This window comes from Coffea arabica, chromosome 1c (genome assembly GCF_036785885.1).
Source record: "Coffea arabica cultivar ET-39 chromosome 1c, Coffea Arabica ET-39 HiFi, whole genome shotgun sequence".
Lineage (NCBI taxonomy): Eukaryota > Viridiplantae > Streptophyta > Magnoliopsida > Gentianales > Rubiaceae > Coffea > Coffea arabica.
Window position 1 is genome coordinate 5,274,862 of NC_092310.1, and position 24,027 is coordinate 5,298,888.

At 35.4% G+C, this 24,027-nt stretch overlaps 2 protein-coding genes across 7 annotated transcripts; both read right to left on the reverse strand.

Annotated features, from left to right (window-relative positions):
* Window positions 1-7,863: 7,863 nt before the first annotated feature.
* Window positions 7,864-9,278, reverse strand: LOC113707416 (protein CDI-like). The gene is made up of 2 exons (XM_072050889.1): window positions 9,103-9,278; window positions 7,864-8,988 (listed from the first exon to the last, which is right to left on the reverse strand). The coding sequence occupies exon 2, from the start codon at window positions 8,963-8,965 to the stop codon at window positions 8,117-8,119; it is 849 nt and encodes a 282-aa protein (XP_071906990.1). The 5' UTR covers window positions 8,966-8,988; window positions 9,103-9,278; the 3' UTR covers window positions 7,864-8,116.
* An 8,898-nt stretch (window positions 9,279-18,176) lies between these two features.
* Window positions 18,177-23,057, reverse strand: LOC113707486 (uncharacterized). 6 transcript variants are annotated; one of them, XM_072050963.1, is made up of 7 exons: window positions 22,779-23,057; window positions 21,456-21,536; window positions 21,263-21,332; window positions 19,812-19,921; window positions 19,033-19,147; window positions 18,843-18,905; window positions 18,177-18,640 (listed from the first exon to the last, which is right to left on the reverse strand). In XM_072050963.1, the coding sequence occupies exons 2-7, from the start codon at window positions 21,517-21,519 to the stop codon at window positions 18,451-18,453; spliced, it is 612 nt and encodes a 203-aa protein (XP_071907064.1). In that variant the 5' UTR covers window positions 21,520-21,536; window positions 22,779-23,057; the 3' UTR covers window positions 18,177-18,450. The 6 variants fall into 6 exon arrangements, with proteins under 6 accessions (XP_071907064.1, XP_071907041.1, XP_071907105.1 ...); XM_072050940.1 differs by having other exon boundaries at window positions 22,755-23,053; XM_072051004.1 differs by having other exon boundaries at window positions 18,177-18,605; window positions 22,755-23,051.
* Window positions 23,058-24,027: the final 970 nt, after the last annotated feature.

Below are 24,027 nucleotides of genomic sequence, written 5' to 3' on the forward strand. Positions count from 1 at the left end.
GACCTATTAGCCTGTGTAGTGTGATTTCCAAAATATTGGCTAATAGACTAAAGCTTGTGGTGGGAAAATGCATTAGCAACACCCAATCTGCTTTCGTTCCCGATAGGCAGATTCTAGATAATGTGATCCTAGCCCATGAATACATGCACTACCTCAAAAATAAAATGCAAGGAAAAGAAGGATACATGGCAATCAAGCTGGACATGGCTAAAGCCTATGATAGGGTGAAGTGGCATTTTTTGCAGGCAATGATGCAGAAGATGGGATTCTGTTCAAAATAGATCAATGGGATTACTAGTTGCATGAAGACTGTCACTTACTCTTTCAACTGCAATGGAGAAACTAAAGGTTTTGTTACACCAGGGAGGGGAATAAGGCAGGGAGACCCCTTGTCTCCCTACTTTTTCTTAATCTGTTCAGAAGGTTTCTCTAACATATTGAGAAAAGCAGAAGCAAGGGACGAGATAAAGGGGCTGAGGATCAGTAGGCAAGGAACTATCCTCACTCATCTTTTCTTTGCAGATGATTCTCTCATTTTTTCCAAAGCCAGCATGCAACAAGCCAAGGAAATTATGAAGATCCTCAAAACATATGAAGAGGCTTCAGGACAGCTGATCAATCTTGATAAATTAGTTGTATTTTTTTAGTAAAATATGCCCTTGGAACAAAGGAAAGAAGTGTGCAGTGCTTTGGGTGGAATGGCAGAAATGACACAAGGGAAATATTTAGGCCTACCAATGGTGATAACTAGAACAAAGGATCAAATATTTGGATTCATTAGAGAAAACACAAGAAGAAAGCTTAAGGACTGGAAAAACAAGCTACTCAGTACAACAGGTAAGGAAGTAATGCTGAAGGCAGTCTCCATGGCAATGCCTACTTATGTCATGTCCTGCTTTAAACTGCCAAGGAAGCTGTGCAAAGATATTACTGCATCTATGGCAAATTACTGGTGGGGAGAAACGGATGGCAAAAGCAAAATGCATTGGCTGTCCTGGAAAAAAATGGCACTGAAAAGAACTGAAGGTGGGTTGGGATTCGAGGATATAGAAGCTTTTAACAAGACTTTGTTAGGAAAGCAGATTTGGAGGATACTAACCAAGCCAAGCTTACTTATCAGCAAAGTGCTGAGAGCTAAGTACTTCCTAAAGGATTCCATATTCAAGTGTAAGCCTCAAAAGAATGCCTCTTGGATTTGCCCAGGTCTACTAGGAGCCAGAAGCTTAATTGAAAAAGGTGTGATCAGAAGGATTGGTAATGGGAGAAGTACAAACATTTGGGAGCATAAATGGATTCCAGGATCAACCTCTGGTAAGCCTACTTCCACAAGACCCCTCAACAGTACCTTGAAGATGGTGCACGAGCTTATCAGTCATAAAAGATGGGATAGAAACACCATATTTAGAACCTTCAATCACAGTGATGCAGAGAGGATATTGAACATCCCCTTAAGTTTGACAGGTAGGGAGGACAGTTACTTCTGGCAACACAATATGGGAGAATCCTATTCTGTCAGTTCAGGATACAAACTTCTGATGGAAGATAGTGCTAGTACAAAGAAGGAAAAAACAGGTGAAGCTGGTACAAGTATAATGGAAGGAAGCCAACAGATCAAGTAGATGTGGAACACTCTCTGGAAGCTCAACATAAAACACGAAATCAAACTTTTCATATGACAGTGCATTAAAGATGCATTGCCAATTAGAGAAGCAATTTTCAGGAGGACAGGAATGGGAGATCCAGTATGCAGAACTTGTGGGGAGAACCTGGAAATAGTGGAACATCTTCTTTTGAGCTGCCCGCTTACTTTAGAAATTTGGAAGGTGGCCCCTATACAATGGGATGGAGCTAAAGATCAACAAGGAGACTTCACGATGGTGGAGCAAAATATCAGAGGCAAGGACAAGACCAGAAGGGACACAGCATATTGGACTAACGGCTAACATTTTGTGGCAAGTGTGGAAAGAAAGAAACAGGAAGGAATTCGAAAACCAAAGTAGATGTCCACCAGTGAAGACAATTGACAAAGCTCATAAAGAGTGGCTGGAACATGAGGAGCTAGAGAAAACAAAGGACAGAAGGAGCATAGGAGAAACTGCTTTCAATCATGCAGAACAACATTAGGATCTCGAAGCTGAGGGGACCATAGTACTAGAAGTGGCTACAACAAGCCAGCAAAGACAGTTTTCACTTGGAATTGGAGCTTTAGCTACAATATATCCACACACAAGGATTGCAGAATGGGCACTCAAGGAGAGAACGCTAGGAAACAAAATCCTAGATGATGCGGTAGCACTTAAACTTGTCTTAAGTAAAGCTATTGAACAGCAGTGGAACAGGATTAAAATCCTTTCCCACAACAAGGAATTACTGAGACAGTTAAGGCTTCAGAGCCCCTCAGAGAGTCGAATAGCAACACTGATTGATGACATTGCTGACATGCAGAAGATGTTTCGCATGTGCTCTTTTGAATTGGTTAGTGAAGACAATATGAAAAATTGTAAAAGATTAAGTTATTATGCCTTAGGCATTCTCTTGGATGAGGAATGGTATTTTGCTCAGTGCTATTGAGCACTAGTTGTACAGTTATTCGAGCCTTTGCTCACACATGTAATTTCCCATTATAATGAATGAAGTGATCCTATTGTTTCGAAAAAAAAAAAAAAGAATACAATTTCATTCCGAATTTACCATTTTCTTCTTATTTCTTAATTTTTATATCACACCAAATTTATCTCTTAATTTTTGTAAATTGATTGATGTAGTCTTTAATGAAAGTTTAAAAGTTGATAACAAGAATGAAAAACTCTTTAATAGTTTTTGTGTCATTAGTTCAGGCCAAAAGTGTTAAATTACTTTAAATTACGAATGATTTACCATACGCTTAAAAATAACTTACAATTGTTCTGCAACAGAAGTTATTGGTTGATGGGGACTGACACATTTCCCTTTTTCAGTCAATGGAAGGGCGTGGAGGTTTACATTTTGCAATTTGGAAGAATCTATTTATTCTGGAAATCTTACATCTACAATTTGAATAACTGATGGTCTTCCTGGTCATGTAACTTGTGCTTTGAGGAACCATTTCCACCCACATTTGCTCAAAAACCATTTCGTTTTGTTAGGGCAGGAAATTATGCAAGAGAAACAGTTATCAAACTTATCATACTTAAAAACTCCACTTTTCCCTTACACACTAAATGGAATGAACATAATAATTCTGTGAATGACATCGTTGTCTATTTTCTGCTGATCCAACCCCAACAAATTTAGGAGTCAGATTTCTGCTCGTGCTGCGTCATCCTTGGATTATATAATGATGCATGTTGGCAGGACTACCCAGAACCTCTGTGCTCAAGCAGTGCTATACCCTCAGAGCTCTGAGAATTTGCCAAATATCCTTCTATTAGATAATTGATTGTTCTGTGAAGGGGCATCTTTTCTACATTGAAGAAGTATGCTATGCCTACTTATGATCTCCACTCATCTAATGTAGACAGAGATCTCACCAGCAGCTAGCAAGTTATGTAGAAGGTATGCAAAAGATAAAAGCATGTCCCGTTCTAAGCTACAAAGAGTTCTCTTCAATTAAGAATCAATCCATAGAGTAATATAATGCATCTTCAGGTGCCAGAGTATTCTTTAATCAACTAAAATTATGTAAATTTAACTATTTGAGCTCCTCGGCTAGTTACAAAGAATTAAATGTGACGGCCTGACATTCAAGAGGAGAAAGTAAGTATGCTGAGCCTACTGCAGAGGAAGGCCCTTTAACTTGCTTCAAAAAGGAGCTATATGCAAAGATGTGGTTCAAATTAGGCCTGTCAATCGGGTCTAATGAGCCGGGTTTTCATAAGATCAAACTCAACTCATTTAATTTGAAATATTTTCAAGTTTCGGGTCATGAGTTTCGGATTCATAAATGTGAAACTCATATTCAACTCACATAATATTCGGGTTGTGACCCTCGATCAGGTTTAGTCCAAGCTCACTTATTACTCCTTAATTTTCTTAATATAATTACTATAACTATTAAGTTGTAAAACTAATTTAACATTTACAAGACTATAATATTAAAACTAAATATGAATAAATAATAGTTCTTAAAAAGTATATAAACCAAAACTTTTTCAACAATATTTATATATAATTCGTTCAAAATGCATGAAAAATAGTAATAAAACATGCGATCATAAGCCAATACATCTTCAAAAGTTGAAACTTTTTTTATAATCTTGTGATTTGAATCCAGACATGCTTGATGATTTGTATTTGTAGACCAAAAAGAAATCAACCAATATTATACCAACACAAAAATTCACTCAACCAATAAGAAAAATTAGAAATTCAGTTATGCATTATTAATATTGGCTTCAAGAAAGCTCATGTAAGAGTCTTTAGATGTATTTTTGTGTTATGTAATTTATATATATTTAGTATTTAGTAATAATATATTTGGATATATAATCATACATAATATCAAAATATAAATATTATATATATATATGTAATTAAAGGGTCGAGCTTATTTCGAGTTTGAGTCCAATAAGGCCCAAACTTGGTTCATACTCAATTCGGGCCTAATTTTTAGGTTCAAACTCAGAGCGGCTCACTAAAGGTCGGGCTCATCGAGCTTTTTGTCGGGCCAAATGAGCCGAGGTCGGGCTGGTCAGTTTCATTGACAGTTCTAGTTCAAATGAAAGGCTAAAGGCACCAATAGTTGTCTGTGACAACTATTCTGAATGATCTAATATTTTTTGAACAAGATATAACTTTAAGTGAATTACTTGTAAAACTTAACAATGGAGATACAATTATTATATATATGACCCACATGAACAGTAATCGAAAATCACACCTCTGTTATAAGAATGTACAAGAAATTTACATAGAGTTACAAAACGTTCAAAAAATGTTATACTATTTAGGGACGGACGATGCCCCGCTCCCTTAAATGAAATGGTTGTCAGGATTTACAATATTTACAGATGGAGACATGTAACCTAACAACTGTGTCATCTGTTCATTAGAAGAATCAAGGTTAAATGAATATGTGATTGCTATGAGAAGATTAGTCTATTATTATTTCTTCCACGTGGCATCCTATTTTTCTGAATGAAGATAAACACTATTGAAACCATGACAAGAACCTAGGAAACAATTTAACACATTCAAGAATTACGTTACTTAGCTATCAGTTATCAAGCTGACCTATGTTACAAGGACGAGGTCGCAGAATGCCACCCCGCTAGCAAGCAAGAAATGTAGGCCTTACCGTCTGCCATATCCCACGAGAACAGGACCAACTATGTTTTATAGTGCTTTAATAATTCGCAAGGACAAATGGTCCTAGCAAGCCTGGAATCATGAATTATTGCAGGAGACTTTTTTGCACATGCTGATAGCAAGGGGTGAATAGAGTTGGGTCAATAGAGGTAAAAGATAAAGCTATCATAAACCCTGATCATCTCCACTGGCTTGCAAGTCCTTTTGACAGACTAGTTTCAAGAAAGAATCTACTCGTACCCTTTTCGAAGGTCACATTACTCAAACAACCCAGGGGTAAATGCCCCATCACCTAGAGATTGAGGGTCAGCTTGCTGCCATGTGGATGAAACTACAGCATGGAAGAAAAGCACATGCCCAAGAGATCATGTGGAATATCTGAGAAGATGGTAAAACTTCTAAAAGATACTAATTCCTTCAAGCAATTGAAGGAAAGAATTTCACTTTAGCTCCCACAATTGTATTTCCTCACATATTAATTATTTTCTCAGGCCCTCAGTGGAGCTAAAGGAGTTGGGTTTCATCTTCTCTCATTTCTGAGGTACCCCAAAATATTTGAATCAACTGCTCCCACCCAGTAGACAAAGTTGCCAGATTAGAACACCAAAAAATTAATAATGATAAAAAATAAGGAACAGAGGTTAACTGAGATCATACTAACTTGCATGGTTAGCAATATCAACCGATTCCAATACGCGAGAATCGGCTGAGTTGTAACCGAAACGAAAGGGACCGATGTAATACCAATCCCCGAATCGCAGATAATATCATATCCGTGGTAACTCACTTTGATTCGGCCGAGATTGACCGATTCAAATTCGTGATGTATGGTATCACCCGATATATCCGAGTCAATCGGAGCCTTCTCGGATTTTTTTTCAGATTATACCTTTTTGAATATTTTCTAACTTTAGTAATTTTTTTAAATTTTTTAAAAATTTTTATGTGCTATAATGTGCGTTAATCGATATGCCGCAATGGATGTGGAACAATCGAAACCGCGAAACAACCACAACCCGCGATGGCGAACAATGCTAACTTGTGCCTAGCTAGATAAAACAAGAAAAGGTTGGTGCTTGGTCAGCATCAAAATCAAAAGCAAAATTGGTCCCCTGGTAGTGATACTCATCAGATTGAAAACTAAAGAAAATCAAATCCATTTATACACTCCGGCCTTTTTTTCTTTTGGATAAAACAGATAACGAAATCAGGTGAAGATCAGACGGCACCGTATATACCAGGAAGTAACTTCACTCATCCTTTCTTCCAAAATATTGTCCCCGAGAAACTACACAGTAATATTCGTTTTAGGAATCACAAATATCTCATTGCAAAAGGAATGTGACTGAGTTGAGTCAAGCACCTCGACTCGAATTAAAAAACTAGGACTCGATCTTATACTCATCGAGCCCTATGGAGGTCAACTCGGCAATCAAGATTAATCGAACTTCGGAAATATAAATTTATATATATGTAATTTTAAACAAGGAACAAAACAGACATTTCATTCTAATAAATAAAAAATTAAAAAACATGTATATGTAAAGTACAATCAGTTTTTGAGTTTCACATATTAAATTTGAACTTGACTCATCAAATAGTTCAAGTGACTTAAATTTAAGTTTGGCCACGGTCGATGCAAGTTCAAATTCAAGTTTTGACTAAGCAAACTCGTGAACTCCTCAATTAAACTCAACTCGTTCGCATCCTTGGCACAAGTTATTCGACTGGGAACTTAATTAAAATAGACATTTTAATAAAAGCATTAGACAAATATGCCACAAATGGCAATGTACAAGTCAAGATACAACAGAAGCAATCCATAGTCATCCTTTTACAGAGAGCGTCGGAGTAGCAGGTATCAATAAAAGTAAAGTATCTGTAATTCACATACATATTTGAATCCCATTTTTCACTTTACTCTTGCTGGTAAATGTTGGTAAAAAAAAATTTGGTATAGAATTTAATCTATCTTTCACTCTTTACGCATAACTATATAATATATACAAGCATTTTGACTAGCACATATACAACCAGGTAAACAGGGCATTCCCTTTGAACTAGATCTATACTAGTTTTGCAAACAATCTATTGATCACACGTTAATTGAATACTCAACTCACAAATCCAAATCGTATCATTACGTTTCTCCATCTGAAAAGGAATCATCAAAGACACCTTTCACCAATTTCTCAGAGTTATTGCTTGATGGTTACACAGAAGTGACAGTTTCCTGACCAAATCCCCAACTGTAGGGTGCTGAAGCTGCCATGACAGCTCAATTGACTTGTCAAAGGATATACACTTCCATGTATCATACAAAGGATTACAATTGTGTTACCATAGATGCCAAGGAAACAACGTCGAAGAAGCAGGGTGGTATTTGATTTTTCTACAAACCAGAACAGACACCATTAATCAGAGCTCCCCTCAAACCAACCCATCCTTAGTAGCCAATTTCATTTACACGCCACCTACAAGATCTTGGAACGTTGTTTAAACCACATTCCTGAGACAATTAAGCCACAGGTTCATGATAACTCTACCTAAGCAGAACCAATTGCAAAGACATCAAACTTGTGCATATTCCACCACATCTAATCATTATGAGAAAAGTTACATTACACTTCTTTAGAACACTGCTACAAGCAGGGCGATACATATGGTACATCCAACTGGCAGAAGCCAGTAATCTATGTAACTAGTGCCCATCAATAGGCAGAACAACCATCATATAAGAATCGATAAAATAAATGCCACAAAAAAAAAAACAGTTGAATCAACTATGGCATCCAGTACAATTTAAGCTACTTCCTTGGCAAAGAATAAGCTAAACTAAACTTTTCTCTTTCGCTTCTTTGTACTCCTCAAGCTCTTTCAACCACAGGTCTCCAAACTCACAATCCTTCCATGCCTCAAACCATGGTCCTCCTGATGTATAGTGTATTGCCCTAGGGAATGTGCTCGGATCACCCTCAACAACCCTGTTATGGCCCACTAGAAAATTCCACACAAAGGGAATCTCCCCAATGTCATCATCCTCCAACCACTGAAACCTATGCAGAAACGCCCCTGACTCAGAATTCACCACCTCAGGAGTCAAGACCTTATTTTTAGGATGCCCACAATTGTACAAAACCATGGAAGACCAATTCTTCCTCGGATAAACCGTCTGCACAGAACCATCCATTTTTATTGTTTCTTTAGGGGTGTAATCATGTTGCACACACTTTATTGCATACTTATCATCAACCAAATCAGTTAACTCCTTTATATCACCAAGATACAGAAAATCGCAATCAACAAACATGGCCCAACCTTCATAATTAGCCAAAAGAGGAGTCAAAAAACGCGAAAATGAAAATTCAGTGCTCTCTAATTTTCCTCGTTCACGCCAATAAAGACCCTTTTCCCTTATTTCAGATTGCTTAATTGGGGTGATCTCAATAGGAATTGAAGATCTCTTCAGCAATGAGTACTTACAAACTTCATAAGCAATATCCTCACGGGGATCATACCCGATGAAGATCCTGAATGGCTTTGATTGCAGACTATTCTGGGAGCTATCAAGATTGCCATTGCTCAAGTTCTTGGAAACCATATCAGATTCAACTTTAGAGTCCAAAGGTTTCTTTACCTCTTCACCACCTAAGTTAAAATTTGTCACCAGTGTTGACATTTTTTTCCTCCAAGAATTCAACCCTGCAAAACCCACAAAAGCCCAAAAAAAAAAAATTGTTCAAATCTTTAGCAAAACCCAGAAATTAAATTCCATAAATTATGCACAGAAAATATAGCATTAAACAAATGGGATACCTTTCCTGGAGGAGTTGGGAATTTTTTGTAGATCTGGGGTGGACTTGAAAAGGGAAAAAGGAGGGAAAAGAGTTGTTGGATTTGTTGTGAGAAAGGGTCTTTAGGAAGTCCAAGAGGAAGGACTAAAATTCAGGGTGAAATTCATATTTTGGATCGATTGTACATTTGTCTGTGATGGAACTAACGGAAGGGGAGAGGGTATTTGTAGGCTAGCTGTGAAATAGGTGTCGGCAGGGGGGATTTAGTTTGGCGCCAATTTTAACTGCTAATTTGTTAGTTGATTCTATGTGGACACAGAAGATTGGACATAATTTAGAAAGCTAAATTCACAAGCAAATTCGTGTGGTCCGCCATCACATTTTCTACCTCATAATTCACTCAACATTAATGCCATTACACGAATCACCAAATTCTGTTGAGTTATTAAATACATCATATCATGTACGATAGAATTTACAAATCTAACGTTGTCATCAATCGACTGCAAAGTCAATTTCATCCCTATTTTTCAAGGAGAAATGAAAGCTCCAAATTTTTTTTCTCGAGTTAAAGGGTCCAATATTGAATTAATAGGCATATATTCTAATACATGGGGATATGGGGCACAAACGGGCATCAGAAGAACAATTTAGAAGCAGTCCTCTCACATTACGAAACAAGAGGTCCAACAATAGCCACGTCGCCAAGGAATAAGCAAAGCCACAATGACCTCATTTCAGTTAGTTAGGCCGATAAAAAAAAATAAAATGGATTGCTTACCCTAACAGACTCCGTTAGAGCCAAACGGGCTTTTCAAAATTTCAAAATTTGAAATGAATTTGTGATTTGGTTAGTGACTTTGAAATGAAACGCGGGAAAAATCACCTATCACAATATTGAACAAAACACCATTCTCTGTCTAGCTAGGAAAAGAAAAAATCACTAGAGAGATAAACTTGCATACATTAAGTTTTGGAAAGGAGAGCAGAATCTATTGGAAGGAGATGTGTGGACTAATTTGAACTGAAGAAGGAAGGTGCACTTTGTCTTTCTTATGTTAGTGGTGGATTTCAGCTATAGAATCATCGAGAAGAAAGCTAGAGTAACTTTGCACTACACAATATTCCCGACCACCAAGCATAATGAGGGTGATATGAAATAAGGAAGAGGCCAAATACAGCTATATCCATCTCCGGCAAATTCGGTAAAGTGCACAGCGATTTGAAGCAAACCATATATAGCATGGTGGTTAGGCCTGTCAATCGGGGCTAATAAGCCGGGCTTTTATAAGTTCAAGCTCAACTCATGTAATTTGGAATATTTTCGGATTTCGGGCTATGAGTTTCGGATTCATAAATGTGAAGCTCATGCTCAGCTCACATAATATTCAGGTTGTGAGCCTTAATCGGGTTTAGGCCAAACTCACTTATTACTCCTTAATTTTCTTAATATAATTACTATAACTATTAAGTTGTAAAACTAATTTAACATTTACAAGACTATAATATTAAAACTAAACATGAACAAATAATAGTTCTTAAAAAGTATATAAACCAAAAATTTTTCAACAATATTTATATTTAATTCGTTCAATATACATGAAAAATAGAAATAAAACATACGATCACAAGCCAATATATCTTTAAAAGTTGAAACTTTTTTTTTATAATCTTGTGATTTGAATCCAAACATGATTGATGATTTGTGTTTGTAGATTAAAAAGAAATCAATCAATATTATGCCAATACAAAAATTTACTCAACTAATAAGAAAAGTTAGAGATTCAATTATGCATTACTAATATTGGCTTCAAGAAAGCTCATGGAAGAGTCTTTAGATGTATTTTTGTATTTTGTAATTTATATATATATATATATATATATAAGTAATTAAAGGGCCGGGCCTATATCGGGTTTGAACCTAATAAGGCCCAAGCTCAGCTCATATTTAAATCGGGCCTAATTTTTAGGCTCAAACTCAAACCGGCTCACTAAGATCGGGTTCATCGGGCTTTTTATCGGGCCGAACGAGCCGAGCTCGGACTGGCCCAGCCCCGTTGACAATCCTAATGGTGGTCAAACACAATGCCAGAGTCCGAAGAAGATAATGGCACTGACCCATTTATTGAATTGTGGTTACTTGTAGGCTCAAAAATATACAATTGTAATAGACGAAAGAAATCATATGTAGAGTTTGTGCATGAGAACTATATGATAAAATGATGAGCAATTACGTGATGGCCAATCATTGTGTTTATGTGTTTGTACAAAAAGCGATGCAATAGTTATACTAGTTTGGTATGAGTGCACATGTACAAATTTCGTTACTTTGTCATCGGGCCTTGGAGAGTATGCATTGCCCAGATATGATTTATGAGTAAGTCATAAGCTATTAAGTGGATGGCATGACATGTATAAAGAACTACGTGATGTACTTTGTGTCTGTCAAAGTGTGTAATTTGTTACTCATCGACAAAAAACTAAGTGTACACATGGTGTGGTTGTGTACAATATGTTTCCCACAATGTACATCTTGTTAGGTGAAAATTACAGTTAGTATATTGTAAAATGGAGGGTAGTGATACGCACACCTTTTTACTAGTTGTAGAAGTCTCGAACTCATGTAACATCTTGCATTGGATTTGCTTTTGCATAATTTAGTGCTAATTTACATAATATACCTCAGAACATGGTGTTTTTAGAAGTGTAGACCTTGTGAGTTGCAATTTGTTAATTTGTTAGTATGAGTATAATTAAGTCTTCACCTTTCTCTTCCTTACATAGTTTGTATAGTGCAGTGAATGTAGCTACGTGAGCTGGATTGCATTCTAGAAACTTTGGTATAGTTGATATTTGCATATTTTTGTGAAGTGTGCACATTATTAACAGGTATGGTGTAGTGTTGTATGTTTTGTATTCTGGCGTAGTCATAAAGTTAGCCTATTACTTTAATTTGCATTTGGTTATTGGTTCTTATGTATTATAATGTCATGTGTATGACACATAAAGTGAGAATGAACTTACTATACTGTTGTTCGTTGACTACATAGAGTTCATATAATTGTACAATTGGCATTTGATTGGATATATCCTATATGTAATTGATAATCATGTAAAACCTTTTCGCATAACTTGTACATTAAATGGGTTATATTGTCATAACTAACGTACATGTGTGATTTTTAGGAATTGACATTGTGGAAAGCAGCAAGTGGACAAAAGGTGGAACTTCACAATTAGGAATGGAGTTTGACACAGAAGATAATGCCTATAAATTTTACAACAAATATAGTTTTGTCAAGGGTACTATATAGCATTCTTTGCATTCTTCAAGATACATGTTATAGCTGATAAGTTGTTGTAAATGAACCATTTTCACTCACAATATTTTTGTTGCATTTTGTGAAAAGCTTTGACCTCTTTGACAATTTCACCAAACTTACACAAAAGAGCAAGCTATGCAATCCTATTATTAGTCTAGGTAACCTATAATTGTATTTGTTAAAGAAGATTTGAGTACCATTGTTGTGCTTGTACAACCCTCTTCCTTTGGCATGTTTAATTGACAGTGATCCGTTTAATATGTAGGCTGGTTTATTACTGTCACCACAGCCAGGAGACCTGGAAATCGCATCTAGCCAGCAATAAGAACAATGTTAATATCGTAACATTGACCAATAAATTTTTATGTATCTTTGTTTGTGGCACCGACAAATCAATTGTGTAAATTTTAGAGTTTAAAGTAAATTACAAAACATGAAATTATTTATATTCATATTAATCAGATTTGCAAATTGTTTGCAGAGGGCGAAGAATGGATGTAATGTTCTTGAAATAGCTTGTAAAATAGTTTCCACTACTTGTATAACTTCATAATAGAAACGCAATTATTATGATTAGAGCCTACCTGAACAGCTACTAAATTTATCACACTTGTATTTTGAGGTTGTACAAGCAATTATTAAGGAGGTACAACTTGTGTAAACAGTGTTATATTGATCATGAACAAATTATTCATGCTACATTAAGAATCCTAAATTGCTAGAACTTAGGTCGTCCTAAATTTATCACACTTATGTTGTGAGATTGCATAAGCAATTAATAAGGAGTTACAAATTTTGCAGAAGATGTTACACCAATTAGAAACGGTTTATTTTCATGTTATGTTACGAATCCTAAATTGCTAGAACTCAGGTAGTGCTAAATTTATGACGCTTATATTGTAAAGTTGTACATGCAATTAATAAGGATGTACAATTTGTGTAAATGGTGTTATACTGATCAAGAAAGGTCTATTTTGTGTTATTTTAGGAATCCTAAATTCCTAGAATTTCGGTAGTTCTAAATTTATCACACTTGTGTTGTGAGGTTGTACAAGCTATTAATAAGGACTTACAAATTGTGTAAACATTGTTACACTAGTCAGGTATTGTGTTAGGAATCCTAAATTGTTAGATTTTAGGTAGTGCTAAGTTTATGATGCTTGTCTTGCGAAGTTGTACGAGCAATTAATGAAGATGTACAACGTGTGTAGATAGTTTTTATACTAATCAGGAATGGTTTGTTTTGTGTTACATTAGGAGCCCAAACTTGCTAGAATTTAGGTTGTCCTAAATTTATTACACTTGTATTGTAAGGTTACACAAGCAATTAATAAGGAGTTACAAATTGTGTAGAGAGTGTTACACCAATCAGGAACGATTTATTTTCATATTGTGCTAGGAATCCAAAATTTCTAGAATTCAGGTAGTGCTAAATTTATGATGCTTGTGTTGGAAGGTTGTAAAAGCAATTAATAAGGATGTATAACTTGTGTAGACGATGTTATACTGATTGAAAATATATTATTTTGTGTTACATTAGGAATCCTGAATTCCTAAAACTTAGGTAATTCTAAATTTATCACATTTGTATTGTGAAATTGTATAAGTAATTAATAAGGAGTTACAAATTGTATAGATGGTATTACACGGATCAAGAATGGTTTGTTATCTTGGTATGTTAGGAATCCTAAATTGCTAAAATTCAAGTAATGCTAAATTTATGATGCTTATGTTGTGAGGTTGTACAAGTGATTAATAAGGATGTACAACTTGTGTAAACGGCATTACACTGCTCAGGTACACTTTATTTCCTGTTATGTAAACATACAAGCACTAAATTTGACATGATCTCCCTACATGTGCACATGATCAATTTGTTTTCATGTAAAAGTACTACACGGTGCTCAAAATATCACCAATTAATTTAGTATATTAGAAGAACTTTTATTTTGTTTGATGGAATCAATTGAAATCCAATAATTAGTCAAACATATGTGTTGGATAATAACTCTAATAATTGCCACAAAGAGGTTCACAACTATAACACTATCCATTCTCATTGCATTCACAAATTTACAAAAAATGTTATTATTTTTCTAACATGGATGAACTTTTTCCATCTATTGACCTTAGCAAAAACAAAAACTATTTGAATATAGTCATTTGTTTATTAACTTGCAAGTGGTCATTTCAGTGTACATCCGACTTCAAGCATTGGTAAGAGTTAGCCTCGTTCTATTTGGAATCTGCAAGGTCATTATGATTTCCTTGAAGTTAGCATTGTGCTCTGAAGTACATAGCTAAGCTGTGTACAGCAACCAATACTCGGTATCGTTTTGCTGCAAATTTTTTTAAGTCCAATCATTCATTTTTCCACATAAGGTATTCAGTATATAAACAACTAGATTTGTAGGTTATGGGATATGAGCAATTTCAATAAATCTAAATGATGCGCAGCCAACCTTTTGCTCCAGTGATCTTGGTACTTCATCATGAATATTAAAGTCACCAAAAAATTATACGTTATCGGGTGATAGGTGAGAAATATTGACAACATTGAAGGTGAAATTACTAAAGTCAATTTCCCTTCGAAACTTTGTCGCCATTACCAACCCAAGTGCAGAGTTCTATTTATCATATTGGTAAGTAAAACAAACAAAATATTGAATTGTTTAGGAGATGACAACCAAACCATAGCAGTAAATGCCAGTACTTAATCTAGTGAGCGATAGATTAAGCCAAAGTGATTACAAATGGAAAACATAAAGTAATTGCAATTTATTATCACATAGAATATTTAAATTCCCAACTTACACTAACCTTTCCTTTTTATGCTTCCCAAAGCCAACCGTGCTAGTGTTTGTGTCATCTGACCACTATAAGCATGACTACCAGAATATAAGGGCTAGTTATAATGGTAGTGGGATCTCTGAAATGCTTTTCGGAGCCTTTAATTCAGCTACAAAAATATCTATCACATTGCCATCAATAGTAATTACTTGATCAGAGTAGATTGCTAAGGTTAATTATGAATCAAAATCACCTATGGTGGATTTTGTTAGGGGTGCTTCACCAGCCACATCTCCCTCAGTTGCTATGGGATGTTGCTGCTTATGTTGATATAGTCAAATACATTCAAAATGCACTACTAAGTATGATATAGCATATTCAGCACACTCAACATCAAGAATATTCAGTCTAACACATACATACTATAACCCACACTCATACCAATCAAGTTTAACTTCATAAAATTCAAATACTGGGTTGCTACTATACAAATAGGTATCAAGTGACAAATATTAAGTAACAACTATTAATCATTCATAGTGTTGCACTTCCCTTTCCTCTCCTTGCTTTTATTTTTTCTCTTCTATTGCCAATCTCATTCATTTTGTTTAATAATATAATTATGCTAATGGATTACTAATTTACAATTGTATGAGAGTATTGCTACATTGTCACTCTTTGTTCATATAAAACAACAGGTATTCAACATGATATAAAGGCACGCTACTAAAATATATTGTAACCATTCTTTTTCACTATGTCAGTTATATTGAACAATATGTATATTTAGACTAATACACATAACCTAGAGTCTACACTCATTGCAATCAATTTTGAAGCAATCCATTTCAACTAGATTGCTACTATACGAATAGGTACCGACTCACGAACACGAGGTAACAATAGTTAATGCTAGTATATTGTGTGCACTTTCCTATCTCCTTCCCCCTTTCTTTTTAAATTTTCCTCCTGTTGTCAATCTTCCATACCTTGTTTTAATATTGTTATGTTAATGGATTATTGATTTTCAATTGCATCAAAGTATTGCTCCAACGACACTAATTAGTCACATGATGTAATACATAACCGACAAAATGCATAGGCACGCGTAATAACCTTGTAACCAATTTTTAATAGTAGGTGAGGCACATTGAACACTGTGTAAATTTAGCATAACACATACAAATCCCAATCAACAGTAATGCTAATCAATTGTAAAGCAATTAGTTCTAATTATTGATTTACATTGCATCCCACTATTTCTCCACCATCATTGGTTCATCTAAAAAAATATTTGCTATCCAACATGATATTAGGACATACTCATCTAAACATCTTCGCCTATATATATCTACTTTTGATGAGCCATTTTGCTTACCTTTTCTCTTCATATGTGTCTCAGTTTATCTCAAAGTGATCACCCATAAACACCTAGTAATAGTATATACACCATAAGGTTAGCTTGCTTACCTAAAAAAATACAACCTTTTAAATTTTCCTATTCTTTTACTTGCCCAAAACCTCCTCGCTTATTGTGGAAAGTTTCTCATATAGTTCGTATAATGAATCCACCATTCTTATTATTGTGGAAACTCATGACTCCTGTTTATCCTCTACTAGAAATTCCTACCAATAATTGGTTGGATAGTCGTCCTTTACTTTTTCACAAACACATGTTGTGCAAAATTTTCTTCTACTTTCCTCCTTCATATGGTCCATCAACATATTTAACTCCTAGTATTCATACAGTTTTCCCGAACAAACTTTCTATTTTATTTTTTTTTTTTATAGTGTTTCAATCAAGTTGTGTGCTTAAAACAAGTACAAGTTAAATTGTTCCACACCATTGTCAAAATATACAAATTATGTGATAAGCTTGCAGTATTATTACCTAGGTATGTCTCTGCTTAGTTTTTGCCCCGAATCCCCCATCTCCCACTTTACAATTCGGGTTCATCTTTCCTAAGCTGTTTTAGATTTCACACTTCCAAGACTATCTCTCTTTGCCACTATTTCTTCCTTCTCCTCATTGTAATTTCTGTTTGGTGACAGTGCATTTCCACCATTTTTCTTTTTTGCCCTTGGTCTGCCACTTTCCTATTCTGCGATGTTATTTTGACATATGCTATCTTGCCCTATTTTCTAGAGTTGTGGATGAATGAATATTGGCAATTATTTTGGAGGGAATGCAAGGGACTTTTTTGTTTCAATGATTGCTTCCTGTTCATTTGGGCAGAATTCTATGGAATGGAGTCCTTACACTTTGTGACGAAATCTGTTGAAGACATCTTCTTTTTTTTTTTAGCCTTACTAATTTAAACAAGATCGTTTTGTCTCCTACTTATTCCCATTTTGTCTCCTACTTATTCCCTTGCGACATGGCTCTTGCTAAGCCTCTTGTTGGAGCATGTGAGAGGACCGCTCCTGAACAGTCCATATGATGGCCGTTTGTACCCCATATCCAATACATGGAGATATTAATGATAGCTGAATTCAGCTATCCGATACTCGGATCAGCATCAATTCATATAACATTGTTTCATAAACCGGTCAATGGTAGCATGATTAACTTTAATATTGACCATTCATTAACTTTCACGCAAACTTGACCTTGTTTGGACTCTGTAAAAAATTTTTATGTTTTTTGTAAACACATTTTTCAATCATTTTTTTATCTCATATACATCAAATCGCTACAGTTTATTTTCCTCCAGAAAATAGCAGTCCAAAAACATCAATCTCTCAGACATTGATTTCAGCAGCAAATCAGAAAACAAAACTGTAGCTCAACTCCCGGTGTCCTCTTCACTGTCTTTGCTGCACTGTTTTCTTTTTCTTTTCAAACACCCAGTACTTAAAGATATCCATATGTACAAGCAAGTCAACAGAACATTAATATCCGTGATAATTTTAGGTGCAAACAATTCATCAACCCAGAAGCACCTCTAGTTCTTCCAAACCATAATTTAACGTGGCAAATTGATTGGTAGAAAATGTCATCTAATATAAAAGTAATTTCAAATCTAAATTATAGGCATAACAGAACACCCATGGACTTGAACACTACCACAAATCTGGTAATGCAAACCTGCATTCGAGCAAGGTGCAAATGAGCTGTTGGGAGATCACTTGACAACACAAGTATTTGCCTCCAAAAAGGACCTAATGCATCCAGCCACAGATAGCATCAGAACCTCAGTAGCGTAGTCAGTTACAATTCAAGTAAAATTACACCCAGTCGGTGGTCAAGTAATTGACTAGGTGAAAGAAGACTCCTGGCAGATCTGAATCAGTACCGTTGGTACAACTTCATGACTTACCCTCCAGTACCAACTAATACCCAACATCCACAGCACCTGCCAATACCCCAGCATCTCCAGGACCTGCTTCGAAAGGATAAGCACCTTCAATGCTGAACACCAATAAATGAATCCAGATAAGTTCCAGCTGCAAGCAAGCTAAGCACTTCAGATACAAAGCACATGCACCAGCAAAAGAAAAGAGCAAATAACATATTTTAATCCAATATATGTGTGATTTAACCCCTATATTTACACGTCTGTATGTGTATTCAAAAGCAGTCTGCAAATGTAGTGCTCCATTTAAGCTTACCATTACACATTAAGCTCAAAGGTTTCTTCGACTTAACTGCAATGCAAACTGATCAACAGCCACCATAGCCCGAGATGCTGAGCCAATGGAACCGTCGTATCTATGGAAACTCCCAAGAAATGATATCAAGTCAATTGGTGAAACAGATAATAAGACTATTCAGAACTAGCAAAAGAATGCCCAGAAAGCAAGATGAGCATGTGCACAGAATGATCCAATATGCTTACAGTCCAACCAAGAGAAATGCCGCAGTCTGCATCACAATAGCACCTTCCCCAGCAGCTTTCGAGGTGTTCATGCATCTTGCACTGAACCAGCTCTCATGAATGGATGTGACAAGATCTATCACCAAAAACTTCATCAACTATATTTCAAAAACTTATCTAGAAACAACTAAATAAAGACCCCGTAACTTATTCTTGTTATGTAATAATTCCTCAAAGGGTTACCACGTTCAAATGAATCCCCCAAGTTACCAATTTTAACGATAAGTTCCTCGAAGATAATTTTGGAAGCAGTAGATAATACAGCTCTAGGAACAAGAACAGTTTCTCATATGTTCCAAATAGTACTTTCTTCCATAAAAGGTAATATTTTACAAATAGTTCACAGTCAAAACAAATATGGCTTTACCCAGTTCTCAGTGGTGGAATCATATCTTTCAGTTTTTCCCTTTTAAGTGGACACACTTTAGAAGAATTTCATGCATTCAGGAATTGCACCTTTAAAGCAAACCATACATATGCAACTTCAATATTTACATAAACGTGGGAATGAACTATAAAGTGCACTCTGATTGAAGAGCAGAAAATAACAACAAAGTAGGAAGAAACTTGGCCAATCTAGAGAAGGAATGCAATAAACCACATATGCTGATATGAGGAGTAAAACATCAATACAGTTCAAGTTAACAGAGGATCCAAGAGACCAAACTAAAACCAGCAGACAAGAAGTATAATAGATAATGGTTATATTTGGAATAAATTTGTAAAAGCAGAATACTCACATTGATTCTGTCCGATAAAGAAGCTCTCAGCCTGAAGTTTGTTTCTTTTGACGAAACTAACAAATTGACTCAATTCCATTGGATCTGCTTTTACAGTTTCTTGCTCTACACTGTAAATAATGCAACCAAGCTTGAATCCTATCCTTAGTATGATCCACTAATAATGCACAAGCATAGAGTCAAGGCATGATAGAAACCATAACGTTTTGCCCTCAACAGAGACAAATACCAGCATTTGATTGTTTTCTTACTCAGATTAAACAATAAGGAAAAAACAATGTATATGCAGAATACCAAGGAGCTGCATACAAAGTAAACCAAGCAAACAAGCCCCCAGAATTTGTGAGAACGACCGCAAGCACTAAGACTCCAATATTCCTGACCAGGATGTTACATTTTCTTGATCAGAAAGTCTTAAGAAAACCTTAACTCAATCAATATCTCTCCTCCTAGAAACTATTGTGCTTCCAACTAGGAATTTAAATCAACAACAGTCCAAGTGCTGAAAAAAGCAATCAAATTCTGACTCTGACACTGAAATTTTGTGGAGAAATGTTTGTATTTCCTAATTGTGTAGAAGCAAATCATCAGTCAACAGCAACCAAGAGTTCATGTCACACAAACATTGGCCAACAGTTCTACTTCACATGGGCGTATAGGAATGCATTGTTAATCTCCTCAGTAGCTTTTGTCTGATAGGAAAAATAAGGACTTGCAAATCACCAGCTGAGAAATACTTGTTGAACTTCAGCTCTGTACATGGATTAACCAAAATTGGACACTTAAAGCAGAAATCAGTGTTTGTCATAAATTAGTCAAAGTTCATAGCTTAGGATAGTGTTATCAACTTGAATATTTTCAATAGCAGGAAAAAAGACTGTCAAAAGATGAGACTTATATCAATAAGAGTAAATATGTTGTAAAACTCAATCACAATAATTGAGATCAATATAGAAAAACTTTAAATGCCCATCTTTTTTGATGTATGAGTAATTAAGTCATACATATTCAATAGAAGCATAACATATTTGCCAAAATGCATTAACTAATAAAAAGTTAAGACATTCCAAATATGTAACTATTTTTCTTCAAATACATTTCTCTCCATGATACACAGTAGATAATTTACAAAAAGATGCGTGCATACGCATGTTCAGTAAAATGTTGTTGCAAAAATCACGGGATGCTGTCAGGAGAAAATATCAGACATCTTATGCAAACCAAATATATATATTGAAACCCAAAAGATCAAAATCCACCATAAACAGCTTATTCACAATTTATCTTAAATTCAAACTATATTAAAACTTGCAGAAACAGCCATCTTTTTCTTATAGAAATCCTGTACAGAGCCTTTTTCATTAGGCCTTTTCTATGCCGAAAAAAGAACATAACAGAACTCAAGTCATACCAAAATTTGACGTGCCAAACAGTTACTTAGTTTTGCTTACATTGTAGATAGGAGGCGAGAAGGTCCAGTTGGGTCATAATTAATCAACAGAGCAGCCTTTAGAGGAAGCCCTAATAATTGAATCAGTAAAACCTCAATCAATATGCATATATGCTTAAAGAATATTAAATAGACATAGAATGGTAGGTAGAGAGATGGAGAGTGCAAAGAAACACGATCGTCAGTTTTCTTGCCTGGAGAACCAACACTGTTGGATGCCCATTTTTCCCAGATTCTGTGCACGAAAGCCCAGTCCATATATTGTTGGCTGGAAGCTGCAATGGTGGGAGATTGGATTAACATCCAGTATTCACCATTGACTAGTAAGAAAGTTCTCAACTACTTTCAAATCCAAAGACTAAGATCACCTCGCTTAAAAGGCCTTTTGGTCCACAAGAATGTGAATGTTGGTGTCTTTCATGTTATTGTTTTTATACAATTAGCAAGGAGATTAAATCTGAAATCCCTTTGGCGTGTTAAGCCTAGGGCTCAAATCTAATACATGTCATCCCCAGGTATTGTTTGCTTAGTGTTTTGGGTTTAGGTCTATGTTATATAGAGTCTTAACATAACCTAAGTTCCCTTAGAAATAATTGATATAAAAAAAATGACAATGTTGATCAGGTATATAAACTGCTTAATACAATCCAATATTGTTACCTTTCATGTATTGATTAGAATCATAAAGAAAGTAACTATGTAAATTACCAAATTGTCTACTTGGGAGATTTTGGATCTTCCAGGATTTACTAGCCAAAAAGTATATAGTTTAGCTCCCTAATTGCCAAACTTCTGCCATCCTTTCCTTTTTTCTGCAGTAAAGAATGATTACCAGCTACAACACACTCTACTTCTTCACTAGCATCTACCATCTTGCCTCTGGGTATACAACCTTATGCCCTAGACATTGCTACATGACAGGGGCATTCAACCAACGCCAGAAAGGCAATTTTGCTGCACCTCACCCCTAGCATGTCATTACTTCGCCTTTGCAAAAATGTTATAAAAATCATCCACATTCAACCCTCCGTCAAAATGAAATTTTCCTAATTTCCTCCCACCAACCTATTTGATAATCACTAATAAGAACAGCTGTCCTAATCTCCTCCAACCAACCTATTTTGCTAATCACTCACAAGAACTCTCATTAAATGCAATGTTGATCATAATGGTATCTAAACTGACATCGAACTAAAGCAAAACTCTTCCAGGGAAAAAAAAAATCGGTGGGTCATTTTATCGAACGGTTAAATGGCAAAAGCCAAAACTTGCTCTTTTTTTCCAAATTTGACTACGAGTGGTCCAAGATTTTCCAGCAACGATAGATATCAGCCAATTCCATTCATTCTACTTTCATCCTACCACATAAGAACACTCATAGAGAAATCCGTCAAGAATTCAAAATAGGTGGCCATGAGTAAACAAAAGGAAACAAAAAATCCAATCGAACAACTAATTCCCACATTTTCGGATATAATCAAAATGAAACTAACCCAGAGAAAGAAGAGGACTGTTACAATGCTTTGTCGGTTATGATTTTGGTGCAAGGTAGTTCTGGCGTAATGGCTCCTTCGAAATCTGCTCAAAATTCAAGAGGGTTTAAGGGCTCGTTTTTGTCGAAGTTGTGATAAATGATGGGCTTCGATTAAGAAAAAATTGAGTCGAGTTTTAAATTATAGGCTTAGGCTAGCTGTAGTGCTAGCGAGCTCTTTTATATAAAGGCATATATCAAAATTTTTAGAAGACCTTGGTGTTAATTTCATTACTCCATTTTACTACCATCGATGGGTATTATAGATTTTCTTAATCAACATTTCTATTTTCAAAAATTTTATGAGGATAAAGTTTTTGAGTTTCCAAAGTGTCTTCCACTCGTCTAATCATTAGATAATTTGGATCACTTTGGAGCTTTGGCAACTGGTCATGACCTGCCTTGCGGAGAATTTTTCAGGTTTCACCAATTTTAAAGTGTTTAATTTTTCAGATTTTGTTTTGAGATTTGATTCAAATTATGGCATGTTAGCTTCTTCTTTTTTTTTTTTGGTTTCCTAGGTTGCTTTTTTTTTTTTTTTTTTGTCTTCGGAATTTATTGCTTTTTGGCTTTGGAGTATTTTTGTTTTTCTAGATTGGGAACAATTTGGATTTGTGACTTACTCAGTTTGAGTTCCTCGAGTAAGTCCTGAGAAGAGCTCGAGTTATGAAATTTAAAACTAGACGAGCTCAAACTCGGGTTTGAGCATAACTATCGAAATCAAGCTTGAGCTATAAAATTTAACATTCAATGAGTTTCAACTCGACTTAAAGATAGACTATCATGAACAAAATTTAAACTCTGTTCGACTCAATTACACCCTTAATCACAGGTCGTAGCATTGCTAACTATTTCCATGTGCTAGTTGGAAGAGGGGTAAGGGGTGAATTGTAAAAATTTCTGATAAAGTTATACATATAAAAGAAAAAAGGGGTTAATTGCTCACACTGCACCACCTTGAAACTTAAAAATATAGACCTTGTCTCCAATTAAAAGCCGTTTCCATTAGAAATATTAACTCTTTAAAAAAACGTGTGAGTGTAATGATATCATTGTCTTATTATTGTTGAAATCATCCATAGTTAACTAGTATTGCTAACATGCATGCATGCATGCATACGTATGTACGTACGTACATACATATATATATATATATATATCTTCTCTACACTATGCACTATATGCAAATATTAAATTGATAAAACCAGAAAAGGATGCTTCTAATCTTTTCTTAT